Source organism: Harmonia axyridis, chromosome 4 (genome assembly GCF_914767665.1).
Source record: "Harmonia axyridis chromosome 4, icHarAxyr1.1, whole genome shotgun sequence".
In the NCBI taxonomy this organism is placed as follows: domain Eukaryota; kingdom Metazoa; phylum Arthropoda; class Insecta; order Coleoptera; family Coccinellidae; genus Harmonia; species Harmonia axyridis.
In genome coordinates this window covers 44078019-44103703 of record NC_059504.1, presented here as the reverse complement: position 1 = coordinate 44103703, position 25685 = coordinate 44078019, and the positions used below count along the sequence as shown (strand labels likewise).

General features: G+C 34.2%; 2 protein-coding genes across 2 annotated transcripts; both read right to left on the bottom strand.

Annotated features, from left to right (window-relative positions):
* Positions 1–37: 37 nt before the first annotated feature.
* LOC123678562 (putative defense protein Hdd11) lies at positions 38–11870 on the bottom strand. The gene is made up of 4 exons (XM_045615654.1): positions 11514–11870; positions 7776–8097; positions 4910–4998; positions 38–161 (listed from the first exon to the last, which is right to left on the bottom strand). The coding sequence occupies exons 2-4, from the start codon at positions 8094–8096 to the stop codon at positions 92–94; spliced, it is 480 nt and encodes a 159-aa protein (XP_045471610.1). The 5' UTR covers position 8097; positions 11514–11870; the 3' UTR covers positions 38–91.
* Positions 11871–19719: 7849 nt separating this feature from the next.
* On the bottom strand, positions 19720–23700 carry LOC123678727. The gene is made up of 5 exons (XM_045615882.1): positions 23009–23700; positions 22608–22668; positions 21822–22368; positions 20319–20438; positions 19720–19856 (listed from the first exon to the last, which is right to left on the bottom strand). The coding sequence occupies exons 1-5, from the start codon at positions 23698–23700 to the stop codon at positions 19720–19722; spliced, it is 1557 nt and encodes a 518-aa protein (XP_045471838.1).
* Positions 23701–25685: the final 1985 nt, after the last annotated feature.

The window sequence follows — 25685 nt, the reverse complement described above, 5'->3', positions numbered from 1 at the left end:
GCCCTCTGTTTTATATTACAAGCATAAAAACAACAAATGTTTTTGAAGTTTTATTTTTAAATATAACTATAAATTTTTTTATCACTTGTACTTAATTAACGACTATTTTACCGACGTCTTTTTTTGCCCAGAATACTGCACCATCAGCTGCAACGGTGGCCCTGAAAAAAAAATCATTTGGATAATTTCGCATCAATAAAACCTTATTATTATTTCATATCCAATTTTCTCATTAAAGTTGAATTGCTCCTCATGAGTCAAAAATTGTGAGTATCACATTTTTTAGGTTCTAAAATATAAATTCAATAGGTTAACTATCTTTATTATAATGAAGAATGCTAACTATGGTAATGTTTCAGTTAGTTCATTTCCTGTTTGTACAAATTATTTTCACATTTGTATAAAGGGCATTTTTTAAGTCGAATAAGTCAAAAATCTCGAAAAGGAAACATCTTTTGCAAAAACGTTTCAAATAAAAAGTGGGCAAAAACCTGTTCCATTTTTATTTTCCCTTTGTCAGGGGTACGTAGGTCAACGAATGGAAATCTCAATTTTTTTATAGCGGATTCGTATTCTACGGTAAAAAAAATACAAAATTTCTGTATGAACAGTTTTTCACGAATCTCCACAGATGGCTCTGTATACGAGTTTGAATTTTCCGTCTGAACCATAGACCTATAATAACATTATTATAGGTCTATGGTCTGAACGACCTTAACGTATCCATTCCAATAATCATTCACATGAAATTCGGACGTTTTCTCCTGAACTGTTTGTTTTCAGTACATGTATTGTCATTGATCATTTGAAAATGGCGATATCATTTGTTTTCGGTTCAAAATACATCCCATAATAAAAGTATGTATCAATTGAAAGAAGATTATTTTGAAATTAAAATCTAATAGAAATATCCTTCAAGTTGTCTATCTTTATGTTCCGATTGTTCGAAGAAGAGTTGGACAATTTACGACCGTTTAATACTAATCTGCAATAAAAAACAGGGGCTCCCATTATAATTGAAATTCCCAAGTTGAACCCCCCTCCATCAAGGAGGAATTAAATGGAAGAAGTTCTGGCATAAATGGGATTTCCCCTCAAAACCATTAACTTCTAATTGAAAAATTTTCCCGTAAGATGTGTTTTTTCAAAGATTTTAGAATGATTCAACGCGAAAAAACGCCCGCTATTAATCTAACTGCAGTTAATTGTAGTGTCTGTGCCTGCTCGGGAGATGGTGTTGTGGGTGAGCATATCTCTCTAAATCGGCACCGCTGGGGAAATAAACCAATTTTGCTACTGCAGTGTCACCATGCAAGAACTCATTAAAATTAAAAACAAACTAAGAAAAAGACTACAACGCAATTTCACAGCTAGCCTCCATGCACAATATAAGGATACAATTAATCTTGTTAGAGGCTCAATAAGCTCTCTAAAAACACACAAATGGGAGAAATTCACGCAAAATCTAACGAACACTGACGAAATGTGGCGAATAGTGCGCTCACTAAAACAAAATTCTTTTGGAATCTCCACACTACTCGGCCCTCAAGGATTAATTTTCGAGGATGAGTGTAAAGCTAAATATCTGGCTGAAACGTACTCAAAAAATCATAACTCTACTTGCGACATGTCTGACCGCCAAACCGAAAATACGGTCAAAGAAACAATAAACCAATTCAACAACCAATTCTTCGCTTTTCCACCAGAAGTACTTACCTCCCCTGAGGAGATAAGACGAATAATCAAATTACTTAAAAACAAAAAGGCCCCAGGCGACGACAAAATCTACAATCGCACATTAAAAAATCTCCCTAGGAAAGCCATAATTCAACTACTTTATATCTTTAATACTTGCTTGAAACTATGCTACTTCCCTGAAAGCTGGAAAAATGCCATAGTGCTATCATTCCCGAAACAAAAAAAAGATCCCAAAATAGCATCGAACTATAGACCAATCAGTCTCCTCCCAACAATGTCGAAAGTTTTAGAAAAAATAATCCTATACAGAATCAAAGACCACGAAAACATCAAAAACGAAATCATAGATGAACAATTCGGATTTAGAGAATCGCACAGCACCACACTTCAACTAGCTACAATTACTGACCAAATAACAAAAAATTTTAACTACAATAAAATCACAGCCATGCTTAATTTGGATATAGAAAAGGCTTTCGACACCGTCTGGCACGAAGGTCTGATCTACAAACTTATTAAAATCAACTTTCCTCCACACCTAATTAAAATCATTCACTCATACCTCACAAATCGAACTTTCCAGGTAAGAGTAGAAAAAACGCTTTCAACAAAACTAGCATTAAGAGCAGGGGTACCACAAGGGGGCCTACTATCCCCATCACTATTCAATTATTTTATAAATGACATTCCAAAGACAAATAGTACAAAACTAAAAATTTTTGCCGATGACACTGCAATAGTGGCCGAATCATCAAATTCCAATCAAGTGAATAAATACATCCAAAATCATTTGAACGAGTTAGAAAAATATTATCAGAAATGGAAAATCAAAATTAATACGAGTAAAACTACCCTAATCCACTTCACGCATAAAAATAAACCTGCACCAAATCCAAATCACCTAATATTCAACGGTCAAATAATAAACGAACAAAACACGGTCAAATATTTGGGTCTCACCCTAGACAGAAAATTAAACTTCAATGACCACATAAACAACATTAGACAGAAGTGCTACATACTACTTCGCAGTCTGTACCCACTTTTGTCTAAGGGAAGCAAACTCAGCAAAAAATCAAAAATTCGAATATACAAACAATGCATCCGTCCGGTATTCCTGTATGCAGATCCAATATGGAGCAAAACTTCATTGTCAAATTTAAGAACATTACAAGTGTTACAAAATAAATTCCTTAGAATCATTCTAAATGAATCAAGGTATACACCAATCGAAGAAATTCACAAAACGGGAAACATCGAACTAATTCAGGACAAAATAAAAAACGATACTATAAAATTCTTTAAATATACTGCCAAAAAAATTGAAAAAACCAAATACCTCGGCACTACTACTTCACAAAATACTAATATTAGAATACGACATAAATTGATACATCACATTACCCTAACGTAAGAAATCCTGAAAAAATGTATCCCACCTGAGGCGAATATGTGTTTTATTTGACCCAACATACCTCTAGAAAAAAATTATACTAACCACCCAATATTGTTCATACATTATAATTTATATAAAAACATTAGGTGCGATCCCAGAGATCAGGTACTAATTTTTAATTAATAATTTAAATTTATCTATCCTGTATATTTCTCCTTGTAAATATTATTGTATATATAATTTAGGAAAATAATAATAAAAACGCTGAAAAGCAATGTGTTTTATTTGAGTGTCACCATGCTCCGCTCTGGAGATGGGTGTTGTATTGGGCGGAGATCACTGAGGACTATACGCTCTATTAGTGTGATGTCACACACCGCCATTTTTGGTTCTTCTGTCAGTGTTCGGAATCCAAACAAATAAATTGTCAATCAAATTAGTACAGTATCGTTGAAGGAATTGGCTTATTTTCATAAATAAGAGTATTTGAGGAATGATTTCTGTATTAATTGATAGACAGAAGGACAGAGGTTAATATCCGTAAGTTTGAATCCTGTATCATTCCCCAGATTTTGTGAAAAGCCGTGTTTATTAGTTGAACTTCAAGTTCGAACTTACTGGCATTAATCTCGTGCCTTCTGTCTATCAATTAATAGTAAAATCGTTCCTTAAATAAACTTATTTATCAAAATAAACTCTTTTTCTTTTTTTTCTTCAACGAAAACCTACTAATTTGAATGACAATTTGTTTGTTTGGATTCCGAACACTGACAGGAGAGCTAAAATGGCGGTGTATGACGTCATCACTAATAGATCGTGTTATGGTGATTCCATTAGTGACCTGAGGTCACTAAAGGAACTGACCTCGGTATGGTACACCGCAATCCTTATTGGCTCGAGAATGCCTCGCCAAAATTATTTTTTTTTGTGTGATATTTACATATTGTTTTAATATTAAGCTATAAATTAAGAGTATTTGATAAAACTATATTTGATTAACTGGGCAATGGTATTACTTTACTCAGATCAAACAAATTCACCGTTATTCATAATCATAACAAAAACTTAACACCTTGATTTTATTTTATTTTTTTTCAAATTTTTGCAGGTAATGAATCTTCTCTGTTGACACTTTTTATCATGTACTAGGTTTAATTTGAATAAAATTCATTATTATTCCGGTTTGATTTTGAATAGGGATGAGGGATGTTGCGATACCTCATTTTGAAGATCTTATCGAGTTCTATCTGATCCTGAAATTTCGCTTACAATTTTCCATCGATAAGGAAATGACAGATAAAATAGTGGAAGAGTACAACTTCTAAATATGAACCTTTGAAATTTGTCGGTTACGAATTATATTCTCGAGATAAACTCCACATTGCCTCTTTGACTATTTTCGCTATTAGGGTCAGATAGTACTCTATACGATCTTCAAAATTAGTTATCGCAACACCTCTTTCATCCCTATTCAAAATCCAAGGGATTTTGTTCATCCCCATTAGGGGGTTGAAGTCACGGGGATGAAAAAAGCGGAAAAGTTGTTCCCCTCGAATCAGAGATGGACGGGTCCGAGCGATTTTCCACATTTTCATTTTAATATCGGAAAATCGAAGTGTTAAGGTGTGGTTGGACCTTACTATGGGAAGCTGCGAAATTATTTTACTAAATAAAAATGGTGTGAATTCTTCTAAGCCAAGTTCTCTCATATTTTATGCCTTGTCTTATAATTATTTTGAGTATTATGTTCTATACGAACGAGAGAAAACAATCATTGTTTTCAGTTATTAGGAAAGCGAAGAAAATTTTACTTACAGCACATGAAGTTCTCCTTTTTCTTGGGGTGCTTTCCATTTCAAAGTTATCGATTTTCTTACTGAAGCATTGGAATGTGTAGCCGCGCTCTGAAAAAAAAAATAAAAAATGAAATTTATTAATTCCAAAATAACACAAACATAGATAGGTAGGTATAATATATCCAAAGTCACTTGAACTTGTTCATAAAAACGCTTGGCCAGATGTCCCTTTGGAAGTGGATACCGCGATCCGCTAAATACTGGGGTTTATTTCATTGATATTGTTAGGCAATAAATTCACTGGCCCCAAAGAAAATTCTGGAAACTTGGACAACCCTTGTATCGGGTGTTTTTTTCGAGGTGTATAACTTTAAATTGGCATTACTGTTCAAGATGGCGACCGATTTAACAGCTGTCAAGTGATTTATTCTCAGTTTGGTTTGGCAATTCATCATGAATAGAAAAAATGAGGCGTAGATTCGTCGAATGGGCCCAAAATGAGATTGCCATTGTTCCCGATTTTCATAAGCGAATTTTGTTTAGCGATGAAGCGCACTTCTGGTTGAATGGCTTCGTCAACAAACAAAACTGCCGCATTTGGAGTGAAGCTAATCCTCAAGTGTATGTCGAAACACCGTTACATTCAGAAAAACTGACTGTTTGGTGAGCTTTATGGGCTGGTGGAATCATTGGTCCGTACTTCTTCAAAAACGATGATGGCCAGAACGTTACAGTCAATGACGTATAAAGTATAACGGTATAAAGCCATGATTACTAACTTTTTCATTCCTGAATTGAACAACCATGATGTCCAGGAGCTGTGGTTCCAACAAGACGGCGCAACATGTCACACAGTTCGTGCCACAATCGATTTATTGAAAGACACGTTTGGTGACCGCCTAATTTTACGTTTTGGACCTGTGAATTGGCCTCCAAGATCTTGTGATTAAACACCGCTAGACTACTTTCTGTGGGGCTATGTAAATTCATTGGTCTATGCGGATAAGCCACAAACCCTTGACCATTTGGAAGACAACATTCGCCGTGTTATTGCCGATATACGGCCACAAATGTTGGAAAAAGTCATCGCAAATTGGTCGTCCAGATTGGACTACATCCGAGCCAGCCGTGGCGGTCATACGCCAGAAATCATATTGAAAATGTAATGCCACAAGATTATCTTGCGGATAAATAAAATTCATGTCAATCGAATAATCCATCGTTGTTTTATTGCAATTTAAAGTTCTATAGCTGTAAAAAAAAAACACCCTTTATAATAGAAATATTCTAGCTTCTTACATATCTATGACTTTGGATATTCTACACCTATATGATAACAATTTTATTCAATGACATTGAAATAAATTTCGAATGAATCACGAATAACAAAATATGCCTGTATAATGTCAGAAAAAAACTGACTCTTTTTTTTAATATCGCAACGCTCTGAGCGTGTTGCGTTTTTGCGTGTTGATATAAAAATAGTAAAATCAAACTTAATTCATAACTATGTGTTGATTGTATCTTCAGATCCAAAGAAAATTCAAGCAGATCATAGAAGAAAAATAGGTAATATCTCCCTGACAATTGATCCGACTGAGAAGAAATTAAGTATTTATGAAAAAAATTTAATCACGTTCATGCTGAATTTGAAGAGGAACGTAGCCCCACATCTATAAAGGGTGTTCCAAATTAGACGTGAACCTTGAAGGAGGTGTTAGTATCACTCATTGTTGTCGATTGAGCCATATCTATTGATAACCGAAAATCAGCAGTTTATGAGATATTTGAGTTCTCGTGTTTTTTAAAAAATTTCTCACCTTACCTCATTTTTCGTCAATTTTTTTTACGTAAACCAGGTTTGATTTAAATTTTGGATTATTTTCATCAGAAAAGGATATGATATGTAAGAAAAAAAGCAAAACTATATTGTATTAGATGTTGAATAAGAATTAGTATGATTTGAAAATAGAAGAAAAGAATAGTAAATTTTTCATATAAATTTGCCAAATTCCTACTTTATTTCCTAAAAGAGTTTTCGTTAGAATGCTCAATGCAGGCACTAATTTTGTTTCAGCAGATTTGAAAGGGAAAAGAAGCAAATAAAGGAAAGTATTGAATTAAATATTTTTTCATTGCAATTAAACTTAAGATTTCAATAGAAAATGTATTCATGAATTATGTTTGAAATGACTTCCATCATTCCTTATACAAACTCTTTATTATTTTTTCAGTTGTAACTTTTCCCCTGAAATTCACTCTCAATCTTCTCGTTGCTTTGCTTCCTAACGATGTTAGATCCAGACTTCTCGCTGGCCACGAAAATAATTCAAAATTATAATAAAATTGACGAAAAATGATGTAAAAATGAGAAATCTTTCGAAAATCACAAGAACTCAAATTTCTCATAAACAGTTTATTTTTGTTTTCCACTAAATATGTTCCAAATGACAGCAAATGAATCATATTAACACGTCCTCCAAGGTTCACGACGTTCACGTCTAATTTGAAAACACCCTGTATAAACTAAAAAGAAACAATAGAATCTTATATTGATAAGTATATCTATAAAATTTGTGTCAAAGTCAGTTCTTTTACCGTTTTTTTTTATGAAATATGTAATACTATATTGAACACGGTATTATATTCTATATATATATATTCTAATGATTTTCCCTTTTTGAGCTAAGATATTCCGTGAAACTATGCAATGATTTTAACCTCGCGACTACTACTTTAAAGAGATCGGCAACAATAAATGGTAAATAGTGATTATCCACTTCAGTGAGCCTATCGCATCAGAATTTGTTCCTGAAAACACTCTTAAACCTTGATCCAATTCCATCAACTGGTAAATTCCTGCTTCCGCATTCATTCAAACTCACATTCGAAGAACCGTGACATTTCAAAGCTTGGATATCTTTGTCCTTAGAGTCCACCAAGAAGCTACCAACGGCCTTATCTCCTTTCCTCACTTCAACAAGGAAACCTTTGAAATCCTTGCCAGAGATGGTTATGTCAGTTTCTTCGCCTGGTTTGACTGTCTTCTTCGAGATGGAAACTGTGTAAGGAAGTGCTGAGGTTTGTGGGTCAAATGGATGTTTGGGGGTCATGTCATCACAAACAGCTGTTGGTGCACCGCTGGAATAGGCCCAAGTGCATGTTGCTGCAGAGAGCAGAATTGCGAAGCAAGCGAGTTTATGCATTCTGGAAGCATTAAGAATATATTATTATGTTGATTTGGTGATTGTTGTTATTTTAAAGTCATAAATTTATAGTTGGCAAAGAATTTTAGTATAGAAACTTAATTCATAATCTCTTATTGGAGTAATAATAAGTAAAAAGAGAATGAAAAACTCTGTATGTCAACTCCAAATGTTTTATTGAATGGCTACATGTTTCCACCTTCGATAGATCATATTCAGGCCCTACTAATTGAAAAGTAAAGAAACAGAGCAAATCTGCATTAATTTGCTGTGTTTGTTTTCTTCTCAATTAGTAAAAAATTCAATTGAAAAAAAAAACAAACATAGCAAATCTACATTCATCTGCTTCTTTTTGTTCTCTATTGCAAAAAAAAAACAAACAGAGCAAATGAATGTAAATTTGCTGTGTTTGTTTACTTTTCAATCAGTAGGGCCCAAGATGATCTATCGGATTCTACTAATTGAAAAGACAACAAACATAGCAAATCTTCATTCATTTGCTCTGTTTGTTCTTGCTTCAATTAGTAGTGACTTAGACGATCTCTCGGATTCTGCTAATTGACAAAAAAACAAACAGAACAAATGAATACATGAAAAGAAAACAAACAGAGCAAATGAATGCAGATTTCCTCTGTTTGTTGAAGATGATCTCTTGGAGATCAAAATATGTAGCCATTTAATAAAACATTTGGGGTTGACTTAGATAGATTTTCTTCTTCTCCTTTTAAAGAGCTATAGTATATTTATTTTAGATATGGCCTGGAATCACGGATGCGGATTTTTGAAATTTGGGCTTTCGACCCTTTGCTCTGTTGTTGATGTACCGGCTCTACTTTTTCTAACTCTGCATATTTAGGTATTTCTTTATAAGTATGGTTTTGGTTGTTCTCGATTTGATTTTTATTTGATATACGTACTCATAATCTTTCATAATAACAATTTGAATGAATCATAATAAATATTATAATATACAATAGAACGTTCCGTATAGAATCTCAAAAATTTATTTGTAAGCGATAAAAAATTTATTTTGACTGTCTGGCAATGGCATTTTCCTTCTATGCTAAAATAAATTAACAATATTTGAGATATTGAAAGCCTATCAGTAGAATGGTGTATGAATCTGTTTTTGGATAAATTAAATGGGGCGTTATATATGCCAAAATACATATTTTGGAAAGTTATGAGCTGGATATGAGGAATCATTATGGAGAATCATGTGCAGAAATCAGTGAGTTAATTAAGGTGTAGCGTTTTCCGATCTTATTTTGAAAATTGACAAGTAAAAACCATACCATTACCAAAATGGAACGATACACGCTTCAACAAAGCAATGGAATTGTTGAAATTCTTTAGAAAAACGGTGAAAATATTGAAAAACTAAAGCACTTTTAGGTCGTCGTGAAGCAACTTCTCGACCAGCAATAGTGGAACAGCAACAGTTGCTCCATTTGCCTAAACTTTGATTCAAAATTTAAACATTGATTACCTTCTGATTTCTTAAGAGAAATCAGAAAGTAATCAATGTTTAAATTTTAATCAATGTTTAGGCAAATGGTGCAACTGGCCATAAAACTGCTATTTCCATTGACTTCAGAACGATTAGAAGCAATCCCGATTTTTGGAGAAAAAAATTAGCCTAATGAGAGATCGACAAGATGCACATATGAATTAACAAAAGTGTCAAGTTCCATAATATTTAAAAATTCTGAAGAAAAAAAAAATAGAACAGCCGAAAAAATTAGCCTTTCTCAAAATTTTTGCAGTTTCAATATTGAATTGTGTTGAGTCCAAAAACTGAATATAAAATTCTGCCCACCTGTATTTTCCGGACTCTTTTCTTAAAAAAAAAATCGAAAAAGTTTTGAACTACATTTTCAAAGTCATAAATTAAAAAATTGATTGAATTTTCTATAAAAAAAAAGAACGTGAAGAGTTAATTGAAAGCTTTCTGCTTCAGTGATTGTATTATCGGAAATAATTAGCCAAAACTATAATTTTCCTTTTAACCTTCATTCAGCCTCAAAATATAGGAAGGAAGTTGGCGTTTAACAATATGATCGACACCTTCTAACTCTCAACCTTTAAGGTTGAATGGAGAACAATATACAGGGTGTCCCAACAAAAATTTGACCAACCAGAACTCATAAACGGAGAATTTTCGAAGATTTCAAAAAAAGGTCAACTTCTGTTTTGAAGGACGAATTTCTATCAAGAGCTTGTTCCCAAAAACCACCACCATAAAGGTGGAATCAATCCCAACATTTTTTTAATTGGAAAGTGAAGTCGAATGTTGGTTATTTTGGAGATATTTATGTTCTGTACATAACGCAGTTAAAATTTTTTAAATCGTTTATTTATTAACGAAATAACGTAATGATGAACTTACCGTCAAAAGGTGATGTTGAACAGACAGTTGAATTGCCCAAACTCAAGAATATTTTCATTTTTTCATTTCTGTATTAGGGAGAAAGAAATCCTATAACGATATTGTCCAGAAAAAACAACCTGAGGGTGGCAACAACCCCCAATATTTTTTGAATGGGGAGGAGATGTTGGATATGGTTTAGTTGATAAGTTTTTCTGTTCTCCAAACATCGTAGTTGGAATGAAAAAAATTCTCAACTAAACCACATCCAACATATTCTGCCTATTAAAAAAATGTTGGGGGTTGTTGCCACCCCCAGGTGGGTGTTTCGGAACGATGTCGTCATAGGAATTATTTATTCTTAATACAGAATTTGAAAATCATTTTTGGTTTCTTTAAAACTCTCACCTCTTCAGTTTGGTCCGTTCATTATTTCGTGAATAATATACCGATTTTGAAAATTTTAACTGGGTTGTGTACAGAACATAAATAACTTTCAAACTTGGCTATAGGTACTTTGAAAAGAACGCAATTTTATGTACCTAGTATCTATACTTTGAAAGTAGAAGTAGATCTTTTTCCTTCTAGCCTTTGAAATACTTCGATCTGATTCTTATAATGAGTGATTATGGGGTTTTATTTCTATGAAATAAGCTCGAATAATTTCCGAAATAAGTTTTAAAAGTGAAAATGGATCGTTTTTCATTGGATTTTTAGCTACCCTTAATATATCTAATCTGTGAAAAATTTATGATGGAATTCAATTTAATTCTCCTTTGTATATTTAAAATTTTAAAACCAATAGAGCTCTAGAACTGATGAACACTCAAGTTAATCTAAAATAAAAAGTTGAAAAAACTGGGTCAAGTGAAATCAGAGGAATTGAAAAAGTTGATAGACATTGATCACTATTTTTTTTTCAGAAAAACAAAAATTTCGATTTGATCGACTGTTTCGAGGAAACTTTAAAATATATTCTTCCTCAATGAGACCGACAATTGGTAAATATTATACATTGAATATAAACAAGAATGTCATTGTTCACTTACTTAACAAATCTTTGCTGAAAGTGCACTCGAACAGAACTGAATGTTGATCGTTTAAAATATACTTTCGAGCTTAGTTTGATGCAATATTGATCAGGGAGGGGTAAATGAAGATCAAGAACTTTTCTGTTGTTTATATTCCCCCTCTAACACCGAAAAAAACGTAAGAGAGCGATGATACCGGTTAAATTTATTGAGATTGCTTAGTTTTTAATTCATGAATAAATATTAACTCAATTGAGGAGCAAAAAAATTTTCAATCTGAAGTTTTAACAGTACTAATCGTTAGCTGAATTTGAGGTCAGACACAGTGGGAGCAGTTGATTGACTTTTGAGATTGATCACTTAATACTCTTGTAAAAATCGAATGTGAGTAAAAATCTCAACCGACAATTTGTCCGCATTGGAAACAACCGGTTTTCATTATTACTTAATAAGAGAATTTTGCAAGAACCAATATATGGCGTGGATTATAACGAATTATGCCAAAACTGCGGTAAGAGTAACGTGTTGCGTTCAATAAAATGAATATTAATCATTTGGACATCGTAACGATGAAAAAGTAAGTGGGTATTGGGAATTCTCACCTTCAAAAAAAGACTGTCAGAATTTTATTACTTTGGTATTTTTTTAGAAATAAAGGTTGTTTTTTTAGAGCTATAGAACTTTAAATTGCAATAAAACAACGATGGATTATTCGATTGACATGAATTTTATTTACCCGCAAGATAATCTTGTGGCATTACATTTTGAATATTATTTCTGGCATATGACCGCCACGACTGGCTCGGATGTAGTCCAATCTGGACATCCAATTTTCGATGACTTTTTTCAACATTTGTGGCCGTATATCGGCAATAACACGGCGAATGTTGTCTTCCAAATGGTCAAGGGTTTGTGGCTTATCCGCATAGACCAATGACTTTACATAGCCCCACAGAAAGTAGTCTAAGGATGTTAATTCACAAGATCTTGGAGGCCAATTCACAGGTCCAAAACGTGAAATTAGGCGGTCACCAAACGTGTCTTTCAATAAATCGATTGTTGCACGAGCTGTGTGACATGTTGCGCCGTCTTGTTGGAACCACAGCTTCTGGACATCATGGTTGTTCAATTCAGGAATGGAAAAGTTAGTAATCATGGCTCTATACCGATCACCATTGACTGTAACGTTCTGGCCATCATCGTTTTTGAAGAAGTACGGACCAATGATTCCATCAGCCCATAAAGCGCACCAAACAGTCAGTTTTTCTGGATGTAACGGTGTTTTGACATACACTTGAGGATTAGCTTCACTCCAAATGCGGCAGTTTTGTTTGTTGACGTAGCCCTTCAACCAGAAGTGCGCTTCATCGCTAAACAAAATTCGCTTATGAAAATCGGGAACAACGGCAATCTCATTTTGGGCCCATTCGACGAATCTACGTCTTACTTGATGATCGTTTGGCTTCAATTCTTGCACGAGTTGGATTTTGTAAGCACGCAAACCAAGATCCTTCCGCAAAATCTTCCATAAAGTGGATGAACACAGATCCAATTCCTGTGCTCGATGGCGGATAGACTCATTCGGGTCTTCCTCAATGCTACGCTCTACAGCAGCAAAAGCTTCTTCTGTACGGCGTCTCTGGGGATGCGATTTATCAATTAGAGTAAACGTGGTGCGAAAACGTTCCATGGTTAATCAAATTAACTGCTCTGATGGACGATTTTGTCGACGATAAAATGGACGCAGTGCGCGATAGGTATTCCGCACAGAATCATTATTTTCGAAATAAAATTGCACTATTTGCAATCGTTGTTCAGGCGTGAATCTATTCATGATGAATTGCCAAACCAAATTGAGAATAAATCACTTGACAGCTGTTAAATCGGTCTCCATCTCGAAAGTAATGCCAACTTAAATTTATATACCTTGAAAAAAAACACCCTATATAAAGGTACTTTATCCTCATCAGCATGGATGAAATAGTCCACGGTTTGGGATTGTGTTTTGTCTTCTAAAGACGTCTCTTTTTGCAGTCAAACTCTTAATTTCATTTCGTAAAGTTGATTCCTTATGAAGTAGAAATGTATCTTCTTCGCCATTTGTCGTTATCACAGAAATTCCAGATATTTACCTGGATTTTCTAAATACGATACCATACTTGTCATTACCGGCGCTCTTTTATCCTAAAAAATAAAGCTTCAACCATTTCTTTACTCAATGTCGATTGTCGAGTTATAATGACTTTTCAATTTGCTGATCATGAATCGTAGTGTAGTTTCTGCAGTAACTAGTGTTGCATCTTCGTCCGTAATTTATGAGTGGTTTATTGCTTTCTGGGACGTTTCAAAAGACGTTTGTGCTGATATGCAATTTTAATATCGAATCCCGAAAAATCCCGTAGATCCCGCATGGATAATCCCGCTGTTGCTGCCACTGGTGATCCTCCTTTCTTGTGTTAACCAAATTTCAAAAGCCTCAAGACCTAAGTCTTGTTTGTGGTATCCTTAATGCCCAAGATCGACAAATCTCGGTTTTCATCAACATAACGTGCTTATTTGAACTACCTACTCCATAAAATTGCTACAGCAGCAATATTCTGAATTGTATTTGAGCGACGCACAAGGTTTCGATTTCTCACATTACTAACTTGTCCCAACAAAGTTCTATACCAATACACGAAACTCGTTTTTATCTATTTTTCAAAAAAAAACAACAAATGTAATGTAATAATGTAAGTATTCTTCGAAGCTTGGTTCCAACGATCAAAAGAAGTGGTAGGGCCAATTCAGTGCTTTTCTTGCTTCTTTGTATGTGGTTTTATCTCATCTCAATCTTGGATTTTTTTATAAGAAAAGGGAAAAATGTATCAGTGTTATCTGGTTTCCAATAATTTGTAGTTGTATATTGACGTGTCAATAGGATATTCAAATGATTGTATTTTGAAAAAGTGATTTCCTTTAAGCTTGAACAAACTGCATATTTCAGTCAATCTTGAGAAAGACTCTGGATGGAGAGCACTTGACACCTATACATTGCAAAAGCTCTGGAATTTGAAATTGGAATTTTATCGTTGAATCCAGATTTATTTTTACATACAGAAAATAAGTATTAAGAAAATATATCTAATAATAATAACAAATTTGGACTATCTTGTAGGGAATCTATCAATTCCCTTGAAAATATACGAAAGTTGAAATTCGAACGAAAGTCTTTGGTGTACAAACTTAGAATGATCAAAGCCACACCCCTAAGGGATCTGTAGAAAGGCTTTGCTAACGGTCGAATCGAAAACTGCCTGAATGCCCATAAAAATCGACAATTCAGGGCGAATAATTCAATTGATTTTAGACAAGTCTACGAGAAACTACATCTACAACATATGTGCAACACTTGCACCGACAACGAGAAGATTAAAGATTTTTAAATCTGTTCCCGAGACTGGCGAAAAAGTACCTGCGACCGAGCCGCAACGACCGAGCCGTCAAACCCTTAAAAAGCGATTAGATCTAAATATCATCTTCTTCACACAATTTTAGTGGGTTGGAAATAAATTGAATAAGTGTTTTCATCCCGTTCTTTTATTTCCCTAATTTGTCCTTGGCCGTGAACTACTTTAGTCACAGTATAAGGACCACAACCCACAATCTAAAATGAAAAATCTCTAAAAAGGAATTTTGATTGATTCCAGGATTGAACCCAGGAAGTACTATATCCATCGAACATTCTTTATTCCTGAATACTAAAAGAGTAGATTCAAATTTCGACAATCGACGAAACAGGTTATTCAGATTATAATACGTTTCTATCTTGGGAGATAGAAACAATGTTGACGGCATTAAAAAAATTCAGACCTTGGTGTATTCCATCCAAACCATTAATGATCTGATTTCAGAATATTTTCGTGTATTTCAAGACGCAGATTTCTCGGAAAAAATCTGTTATTTGACAGACATCAATAATATATGAAAACAAATTAAATAGCTAATCTCCATTTAATTGAATAATAAAGTTCGCACATTTCTTTTGAATGAACAGGCTATATCAGTTTTTTTATAATAAACCTTGAAAATAATTTGAATTTCTTACTATTTCCTTCATCAGGATCAGGATTTCATTTTAGATGTTCTGCAATAATTGAGATATTCTGCGGAATTAAAATATTTCGTTTCAAATGTTTCATTTCACTATGTCGATTTTTCATGTTGATTGGCAGCTGTTTCTACTTCCTTTCATTTTATTTAATATAGGTACCTACATGAACAAAGGAAAGTATGTGACCTCCATGTAAAATATATATGTTCATTCTTCGTGAGAATGGCAACTGTTCCTACCAATTCAACAAGCAAGAATGAACTCAACAGAACGAAATATATGAGCCAGTAGTCTTGCCCTTGCAAAATCCTCAAGAGCATAAGCAAAGTAATTACCTCAAACCTCGAGAAAATAATAATTATATTCTAACAGCTTCATGTCGTTTGAAGGTGAAAGTAGGTTTTGCTTAAGGTTGAATAATTAATTGACACTTTATTTCACCGTGTTTTATACTACTGCCAGATCATTATTGAATGTTTTTTCTTGGAAAAAGGGCTCAATTAAGTATTTTACTCGCATGATACGGAATTTCGATCCTTCAAGTTGGATTCACAGATGATCAAATTCAATTCTGCTCGATGACATCCGAAAGTAAATAAAGGGTGTTTTTTTTAGAGCTATGGAGCTTTAAATTGCAATAAAACAACGATGGATTATTCGATTGACATGAATTTTATTTATCCGCAAAATAATCTTGTGGCATTACTTTTTGAATATGATTTCTGGCATGTGACCGCCACGGCTGGCTCGGATGTAGTCCAATCTGGACGTCCAATTTTCGATTACTTTTTCCAACATTTGTGGCCGTATATCGGCAATAACACGGCGAATGTTGTCTTTCAAATGGTCAAGGGTTTGTGGCTTATCCGCATAGACCAATGACTTTACATAGCCCCACAAAAAGTAATCTAGCGGTGTTAAATCACAAGATCTTGGAGGCCAATTCTCAGGTCCAAAACGTGAAATTAGGCGGTCACCAAACGTGTCTTTCAATAAATCGATTGTGGTACAAGCTGTGTGACATGTTGCGCCGTCTTGTTGGAACCACAGCTCCTGGGCGTCATGGTTGTTCAATTCAGGAATGAAAAAGTTAGTAATCATGGCTCTATACCGATCACCATTGACTGTAACGTTCTGGTCATCATCGTTTTTGAAGAAGTACGGACCAATGATTCCACCAGCCCAAAAAGCGCACCAAAAAGTTAATTTTTCTGGATGTAACGGTGTTTCGACATACACTTGAGGATTAGCTTCACTGCAAATGCGGCAGTTTTGTTTGTTGACGTAGCCTTTCAACCAGAAGTGCGCTTCGTCGCTAAACAAAATTCACTTATGAAAATCGGGAACAACGGCAATCTCATTTTGGGCCCATTCGACGAATCTACGCCTTACTTGATGATCGTTTGGCTTCAATTCTTGCACGAGTTGGATTTTGTAAGCACGCAAACCAAGATCCTTCCGCAAAATCTTCCATAAAGTGGATGGACACAGATCCAATTCCTGTGCTCGATGGCGGATAGACTCATTCGGGTCTTCCTCAATGCTACGCCCTACAGCAGCAATAGCTTCTTCTGTACGCAACGTACGGTGTCTCTGGGGATGCGAGTTATCAATAAGAGTAAACGTGGTGCGAAAACGTTCCATGGTTAATCGAATCAACTGCTCTGATGGACGATTTTGTCGACGATAAAGTAGTGCGCGATACGTATTCCGCACAGAACCATTATTTTCGAAATAAAATTGCACTATTTGCAAGCGTTGTTCAGGCGTGAGTCTATTCATGATGAATTGCCAAATCAAATTGTGAATAAATCACTTGACAGCTGTTAAATCGGTCACCATCTTGAACAGTAATGCCAACTTAAAGTTATATACCTCGAAAAAAAACACCCGTTATGTACTTTTGAAATATGTCGGATACGAATAATATTCTCAAGATAAATTCCACATTGCTTTTTTCACTGTTTTCGCTGTTCTTTCATTATCGATGGATATTTTTGAAGCGAAGATTTAAGGTCATATAGTACTCGATAGTTCTTCAAAATTAGTCATCGGAGCACTCTTCATCCTTATTCAAAATCCAAGGGGTAGTGCTCACCCCCGTTAAGGAGTTGAAGTAACGGGTATGAAAAAAGTTGTTCGCCTTAAATCAGAAATTGAAGGTTTCGAGCGATTTTCCACATTTTCATTTCAAATTCGGAAAATCGAGGTGTCAATTTTACGTTGGTCCAACTGTTTGTCCTGTTTTTCCAATAAAAGGTTTCTTTTTAAATAGCCCGCTAGCTGAGAAGCTTTTACTTTGAAGCTAAAACCTTCTGATATTTGACAATTAGGAACTACGCCGTTCCCATAAATGGAAAGATACACGCATCAACAACGCATTGAAATTGTTAAAATTCATTTAGGAAATTATGCACTTTCGGGTGTCGTAAAGCACTTTCTCGGTCGGCAATAGGGACTGGGGCTTGACTTGATTTCAAGTAAAACTCAAGTGCTCAAGTCAAGTAGTCGTTTTTCAATCTCAAGACAAGTCAAGTATTTATTTATCGAGAATTTGAATCATATCAAGCTATTTGGTTTTTAGCAGTTTTATTGTGTAGTGTCACATCAATAAAAAAATGATGAAATGAGAAGGAACCTTGCAAAAAACACATTTATTTATTAAACTTATTGTATAAAAGAACAGAAAATATCAACTTTTTTTAGATAGAAACATAAATTAAATCACTTCAAATCATAACAAAATAAAAAATAATAAAGTTTCTTAATATTGAGAAACCTCCAGGCTTTGTTTGATTTCATCATTCTCCATCCACGATCTGAGACACATGAGGCATCTTATAGATTTGTCACCTAATATATTGCGGATTTTTGTAACTGTAAGAGCAGCTCTGGAAAATTTTCTTTCAACAGGAGCTAGCGTTGATAAAAAATCCTTGGCCATTTTGGCCAAGTTTGGAAAGATATTTCTGAAACTACCAAAATCTATCAATAGATTTCAAAGAAATGTGAGAAAACTACTAATAAAGTCTCATTAGCGAAAGCTTCAGTCTCTCGTCGCTCGAGGAATCCCCTTATTTAGTCCAAGCGCGCACAAGATTGCAGAAATATATGCCGTGCGACGCGTGCATATCAAGCTCAAGTAATATGAAGTAGCTTGATATCAAGTCAAGCAATAATTATCTAAAATCAAGTCAAGTCAAGCTCAAGTATGCAATTTTTCACGAGCTTGATTTTCAAGTCAAATAGTTGGTTAAAATGTCAAGCTACTCGGCTTGATGAATCCCTAGCCGGGAATAGTGAATAGTAAGGACAAAAAGGAAGTGTTATGAAGAATAAAAAACGTGTTGACACAAGTTAACAGTTAACACAAGAACTCAAACCGGTCGATCACCTGCAACATCGTTGGCCTTCGCTGATTGAGTCCTTGAAATGCATCAAAATGATCCGGATTGAAGAATCTTCAGTATGTGGCCTAGTTTCATCTCGGAAACTACGTCGATAAGCAAAATTGTCGCATTTGGAGCTTGAAAAATCCAAGAATCATTGTTGAAAAGCCTCTCCATCCTCAACGTGTTTGATGTGGTTTTTGGGAAAGTGGTTTGATTGGACCCTACTTTTCCGAAAATAAGGCGTGTGCAATATTTACGGTGAATGGATTACGCTACCGGATTAATGTTTTTTTTTCTCAGAATTTGAAGATATTGATGTGGAAGATATTTATTTTCAACAATACAGCAATATGTGTCACACAAACAACGTAACAATCGAAATTCTGCAAAAAAGTTTTCTGGTCGTATTATTTCTCAAAAGAGTGATCGCAATTGACCATCGAGATCTTGAGATTTAGCACCTGTAATGTTCTCGATATATTAAACCAACACACTATTTTATATAACTTTATTTCTTAACGACCAAATACATACTGAATCAAATGAACATCAAAAGAAGCATATGTTATACCATATTCATGATAAGAACAGAAAGTGTATTTCACATTCTAAACAAATAAAAGTCACATTCTATTAATGTATATCGTTCGTATACATCACATATCTTCCCCTTAAAATTTTCGACACAGCGAAATCCTTGAAAACCCAAAAAGTTATATATTATAATCAAAATTTAAGCTCAAAAGCAAAATCTATCTGGTTTTCTCCTAATTCTCTTAGATTTAACATCATTAACCTCTTCCCTTTCTTTTAAATCAGGAGATTTAAAAAACTCATCCAATCTTAAATCCTCTATACTAGATATACTATCTTTCTCTGAAACATTTACTTTTATATTTTCTGAGATATCTCCCATAGAGATATTGCTAAAATCTAATATTTGATTCAGATGCCGGTGCCAATATTTGTTCAGTTCTGGTATGTAAATTAAATAAGTTCGCGGTCCAATCTTCTCCTTAATTATTCCCTTGATCCATTTTGATTTAAGACCACGAAAATCTCTTGCGAGAACTATTTCATTTATACCGTATTTCCTAATTCTAGTGCCCTTATAATATTTTTTTTGTAAACTTTGCTTTTGTTCAATATTTTTGCAAATTTCGGCATCCACCTTCTTATTTACATTAGTGGTAGGTAACAGTAAATCAAGTGAATGCCGCAATTTTCTTCCGAACAAAAGTTCAGCAGGGGATTTACCAGTGGTACAATGCGGAAAACATCTATAATCGAACAGAAAATTTTCTAAAAATGAACTTAAATTGCTGTCTCCCATTTTACCTTCTAGAGCTTTTAATAGTGACAACTTAATATTTTTAACTGAGTTTTCAGCCTGTCCATTAGTAGCAGGATGATACGGAGGTCCTTGTTTCAATTTAATTCCATTTCGATTTAAGTATTCTGTAAACTCCCGTGAAGAAAAATAGGTTGCATTATCTGATACTAATGTTAAAGGAAAACCAAATCTCGCAAATATGCTTCTAAGAAGTTTAATTGTGATGAGACTGCTTGGATGTCCTACTATAAATGACTCGACCCATTTTGAATATGAATCCACAAGAACAAATATGTTTTTACCCTGAAATGGACCCAAATAATCGACATGGACACGTTCCCATGGGCCGTTTGGACATTTCCATACCTCAAGGGATGCCTTTGGTGGGGCATTTCTATATTTTAAACATGCCTCACACGACTTTACCGAAACTTGTATATCATTATTCAATTCCGGCCACCAAACATACGAACGTGCAATACCTTTTGTTTTTACCATCCCCATATGGGACTTATGCAAGACTTTTAATACCATTCCTTGTAATTTTTCTGGGACTACCACTCTATTACCGTGCATTAAACAATCGTTTACAATGTTCAAATAGTTTCTATTGACATAAAATTTTTTTAAATCCGATGTTATTTTATTCGGCCAACCGTTCTTTGTAAAAAAAATTACTTTACGTAAAAGCGCATCATCTAATGTGTGCTTCGATATTAAATTGAAGTCGATGGGTATTTCCCCATTGTTTTGGATGAAACTTATTAATAATGTGTTACTTTTATCACCATTTTCATCATCTTTAATTGGCAATCGAGAGAAGCAATCAGCTAAATTTTCTTTGGACTTCGTGAATTCAATTTCATATTGAAAATTTGACAATATAAGAGCCCAGCGCTGAAGTCGATTTGCTGCATAAACTGGTATTCCTTTTTTGGGGCCAAAAATTGTTACCAAAGGTTTGTGGTCAGTATGTAATATGAATTTTTTACAATAAAGGTACTGAATAAATTTTTTTACACCAAAAATTATTGCAGCAGCTTCCTTTTCAATCTGTGAATATTTCAACTCACTTTGTGATAGAGTCCTAGAAGCGTATGCTATCGGTCTAAAACTACCTTCAATAATATGCATTATGACTGCACCTAAACCATATTGAGAAGCGTCAACAAATAAATGAACAGTTTGTTGACTATTAAAATGAACTAAAATGGTTTCTGAACCAAGAACTCTTTTGACAGTCTCAAAACTATGTACACAAGCAGTATCAAACTTCCATGAACTATTTTTCTGTAACAATTTATAAAGTGGTTTGAGTAATGATGAAGCATTTGGTATAAAACGGTTATAATAATTGACCATTCCTAAAAAGGACTTAAATTGCGTCACATTTTGAGGATATGGCACCTTCAGAATGGCATCAATTTTCTCTTTACTCTTATGCAAACCGTTTTTATCTATAATATATCCAACATAGGCGACACTAGGTTTAAAAAAATCACACTTACTTTTCTCAACTGTTAAACCACATTCGGACATCTTATGGAGAACACTTCGAACTTTATCGATGTGTTCTTTAATATCTTTACTCGAAATTAATATATCGTCTTGAAAACATGTCACATCTTCAAAACCCACCAGCACTTTTTCCATAATTTTTTGAAATTTCGAAGGACCAGAATGAATGCCAAACGGTAACCTATTATAAAAAAACAAACCCCTATGAGTACTGATGGTGGTGAGTTTTTTACTTTCATCATCTAATTCGACCTGCTGAAATGCACTAGACAAATCTATTTTGGTAAAAATAGTACCACCCTGCAATTTAGTGAACAGTTCTTCTATTCTGGGCAAAGGAAATTTATCAATTTCCAAATTTGGATTTAAAGTTACACTATAGTCTCCACATATTCTAACTGACCCATTACTTTTCAACACAGGCACAATGGGAGTAGCATAATCGCTATAATCAACAGGTGTTAGTATATTTTCTTCAACCAATCTATCTATCTCCTTTTCCACTTTTTCTTTCAGAGCAAAAGCTATTGGTCTAGGCTTAAAAAATTTCGGTATAGAACCCTCTTTAAGTTTCAAATGAATTTTTCCTTTATTAAATAATCCCAATTTATTCGTGAAAACATTTGGAAATTCCCTATGAAAATTTTCGATATACATCCGGTTATCTGAAACTTCCATCTTATTTATGCCTAAAGAAAATTTGTTGAGAAAATCTCGACCTAATAGGGGTGGTCCCCCATTTTCTACGACATACAAAAACAAATTTTCCAACCTACCTCTGTATCCAATACAAACATCGATTTTTCCCAAGGGATGAATTTTCTTGCCATCATAAGTCTGAAATATTTCTGTACATGAAAGCAATGGTAAGTTTGAAAAAAAATCCGCTTTGAACCTCTCAGAAATTACAGACGCACCGGCACCGGTATCTAACTCAAATTTCACAGGAACATTATTAACAAATACATCAACAAAAATGGGGTCTACATTTGAGGTATTCAAATGAAAAAGTTGATTTTCTAGGTCGTTATCAATGTCAAAATTCATTGACTGATCATGTGATTCCGTTGTATTATCCTCCAAATTCAAAAAATGATTTTTAGCTGAATTTACTTTTGAACACTTTTTCGCCAAATGACCTTTATTTCCACATAGATTGCAAATAAAATTTCGATACCTGCACAAACCATAGTGAACTTTACCGCACACATCACATTCCGTTGTCCGTTTCTTCTCGAAAAGTTTTCTTTCATAACCATGCTTCGATTTCTTCTCAGGAAATTCAGGTCCAAGTTTCGTCTTCGAATAGTACATCTCCATCTCCTCTTTCTTCACATTTCCAAAAGCCACTTCAGTCTTGCATGTAGCCTCTTTTCTGCATGCTACTTCAATTGCCATTTCAAAAGTGAGTTTTGTTTCGTCTTCTTCGAATAGCCTGTCCATTATAGGCCCCTTTTCAAACCCCATTATGAATTTATCTCTCAAAATGGTGGATAATTCGGCCGTTTTGAAATTGCATCTGGAAGCCAGTTGTCTAACACGAGCAGCCCATTCTTGAACAGATTCTTCTTTGGCTTTAGAACAATTATAGAATTTCTGTCTTTCTGGAAAAACTAATTTCGCCGGAGCGAAGTATGTATCGAAGTACTTCAGTAAATTATCGAAGTCTTTATCTTGTGGAGTATCCGGGATACACAAACTGTTCAAAAGCTGAAAACTGCTTTCGCTGCAACAGTTTAGAAATATTGCCCTTTTTATTGCGGGATCGGTTATGTTGTTTGCTGCGAAGTAGTTCGTTAACTGCACTTTGTAGATTGTCCAGTCAGAAACACTAACATTGAACTCCCGTAAATGACCTATGGCTGCCATTTCAACTACTACCGTAAAGAAAATTTCAGTAACTTGTAAACTATCGATGACTTTATCCTCGTCGCCACTGTAATGTTCTCGATATATTAAACCAACACACTATTTTATATATCTTTATTTCTTAACGACCAAATACATACTGAATCAAATGAACATCAAAAGAAGCATATGTTATACCATATTCATGATAAGAACAGAAAGTGTATTTCACATTCTAAACAAATAAAAGTCACATTCTATTAATGTATATCGTTCGTATACATCACAGCACCTTTAGACTTTTTTTATCCCACGTGAAATATAAGGTCTATGTCAATGCTCAAAAATCGGTCAAATCAAAACCTTAATTATGGTATTGGGGAAGTTCGGACTTGAGCTGGAGAAACCATATAACCAATCTCTGTAATAAATTATCAACATCAATATTTATGATCAGAAGAATAAGACAAATTTCTCACTCGGGGGTTGCTAAAATGGTCTATTATTCATCCTTCCATGGACTAGCTGTGTATGGCATAATCATATGGGGTCACAGTTCAGAAGCTGAGAGAGTTCTCATTCAGCAAAAGAAAGCTGTTCGAGCCATATTCGGGATGAAGAGCACTGAAAGCTGTAGGGATGTTTTTAAGAGGAAAAGAATACTGACGATAACATCAATGTTTATACTTACCTGTGTTAACTTTGTTCACAACAAACAGGAAAAATTTATCAGAAATTCTGACTATCATCGATATAACACTCGTGAAAAGGACAACTTCTCTATTCCTTATGCCAGGATAAAGAAAACCCAACAAGGACCCAATAATACATGCCTCAAACTATATGATAGGCTTTCAAATCATTTCAAAAAGCTTGGTGCATCGGTATTTAATAGAAGAGTGAAGGAGTTACTTTTAGAAAAGACTATATACAAGTTTAGCGAATTTTTAAGTTAACTGTGACATCGGACCCAATTTTTGTGTGTATTTAATTTTGAATATGAGTATGACTATTTATTATTATATTTTGTGATGTTTTCACATTCATTTGACAAGCCCTGTATTTTTATGGTAATAATTTGTTCATGAATTTTTATATTTTCTGTATCATATACAAATTAAAAAAAAATTTTATTGAGGATGTGCGTATTACTTTATTGGTCATGGAAAGTTTCATGAAATGGATATGGGCAACCGTAGCCGCGGCGGTCATTTAAATGATATCGTTTTCCTCTTCTCAATGAAATATACACCGTAAATGTATCATGATTGAAATTTGAAATGAACACATTTCTGTCCACTAATTCTTGAATTGTTAATATCGCCGTTTCGACAAATATGTTGCCATATTCTGAAAATAAAGGTAGAAATCTTGAGTTACCCTTATTGTAAGTATAAGAAGTTAGGTACAACTCATTGAAAACACCAAATACAAAATGGTCCTTAAATATTTTCTTCTTGTACAAATATTATAGATAATGAAGGTATATATTTTTTCGTCAAAATCATAGCCAATCAAGTTATTTTGAGGATTTTTCCCTGTCCATGTGAATTTTAAAAATTACCTTGACATTAATCAACACGCACTATCAAGCGTGCATAGGTTAGAAAAGAATATCCGTGACCTACCAACAAACCTGTATGATAACAGAATAACCATCTTTGAATGAGCTTACGAAATAATATAATACCTATACACCTAATATGAATATATGGAATTAATTAACCGAGACGGGCTGTTAGTGAATTGTGAGATTGAGGTATACACGGTGTCACATTGAAAAGGAAACATAGGTCATTTCAAATAGAAATATTAAGATTTTTTAAAATGATCGGAACGGTTAGATCCTCTGGGGGGTGGGAAATTTTTTTTTACATATAAATCATACATTTCATTTTTCTGTGCGTAAAACCCCAACCCCTAAAATTTATATGGGTCGTGCGATATGTTGTTGAAAAGATCTTTTCCTCCTGAATATGAATTCGTTTTTTTACTCCTGAATGAAA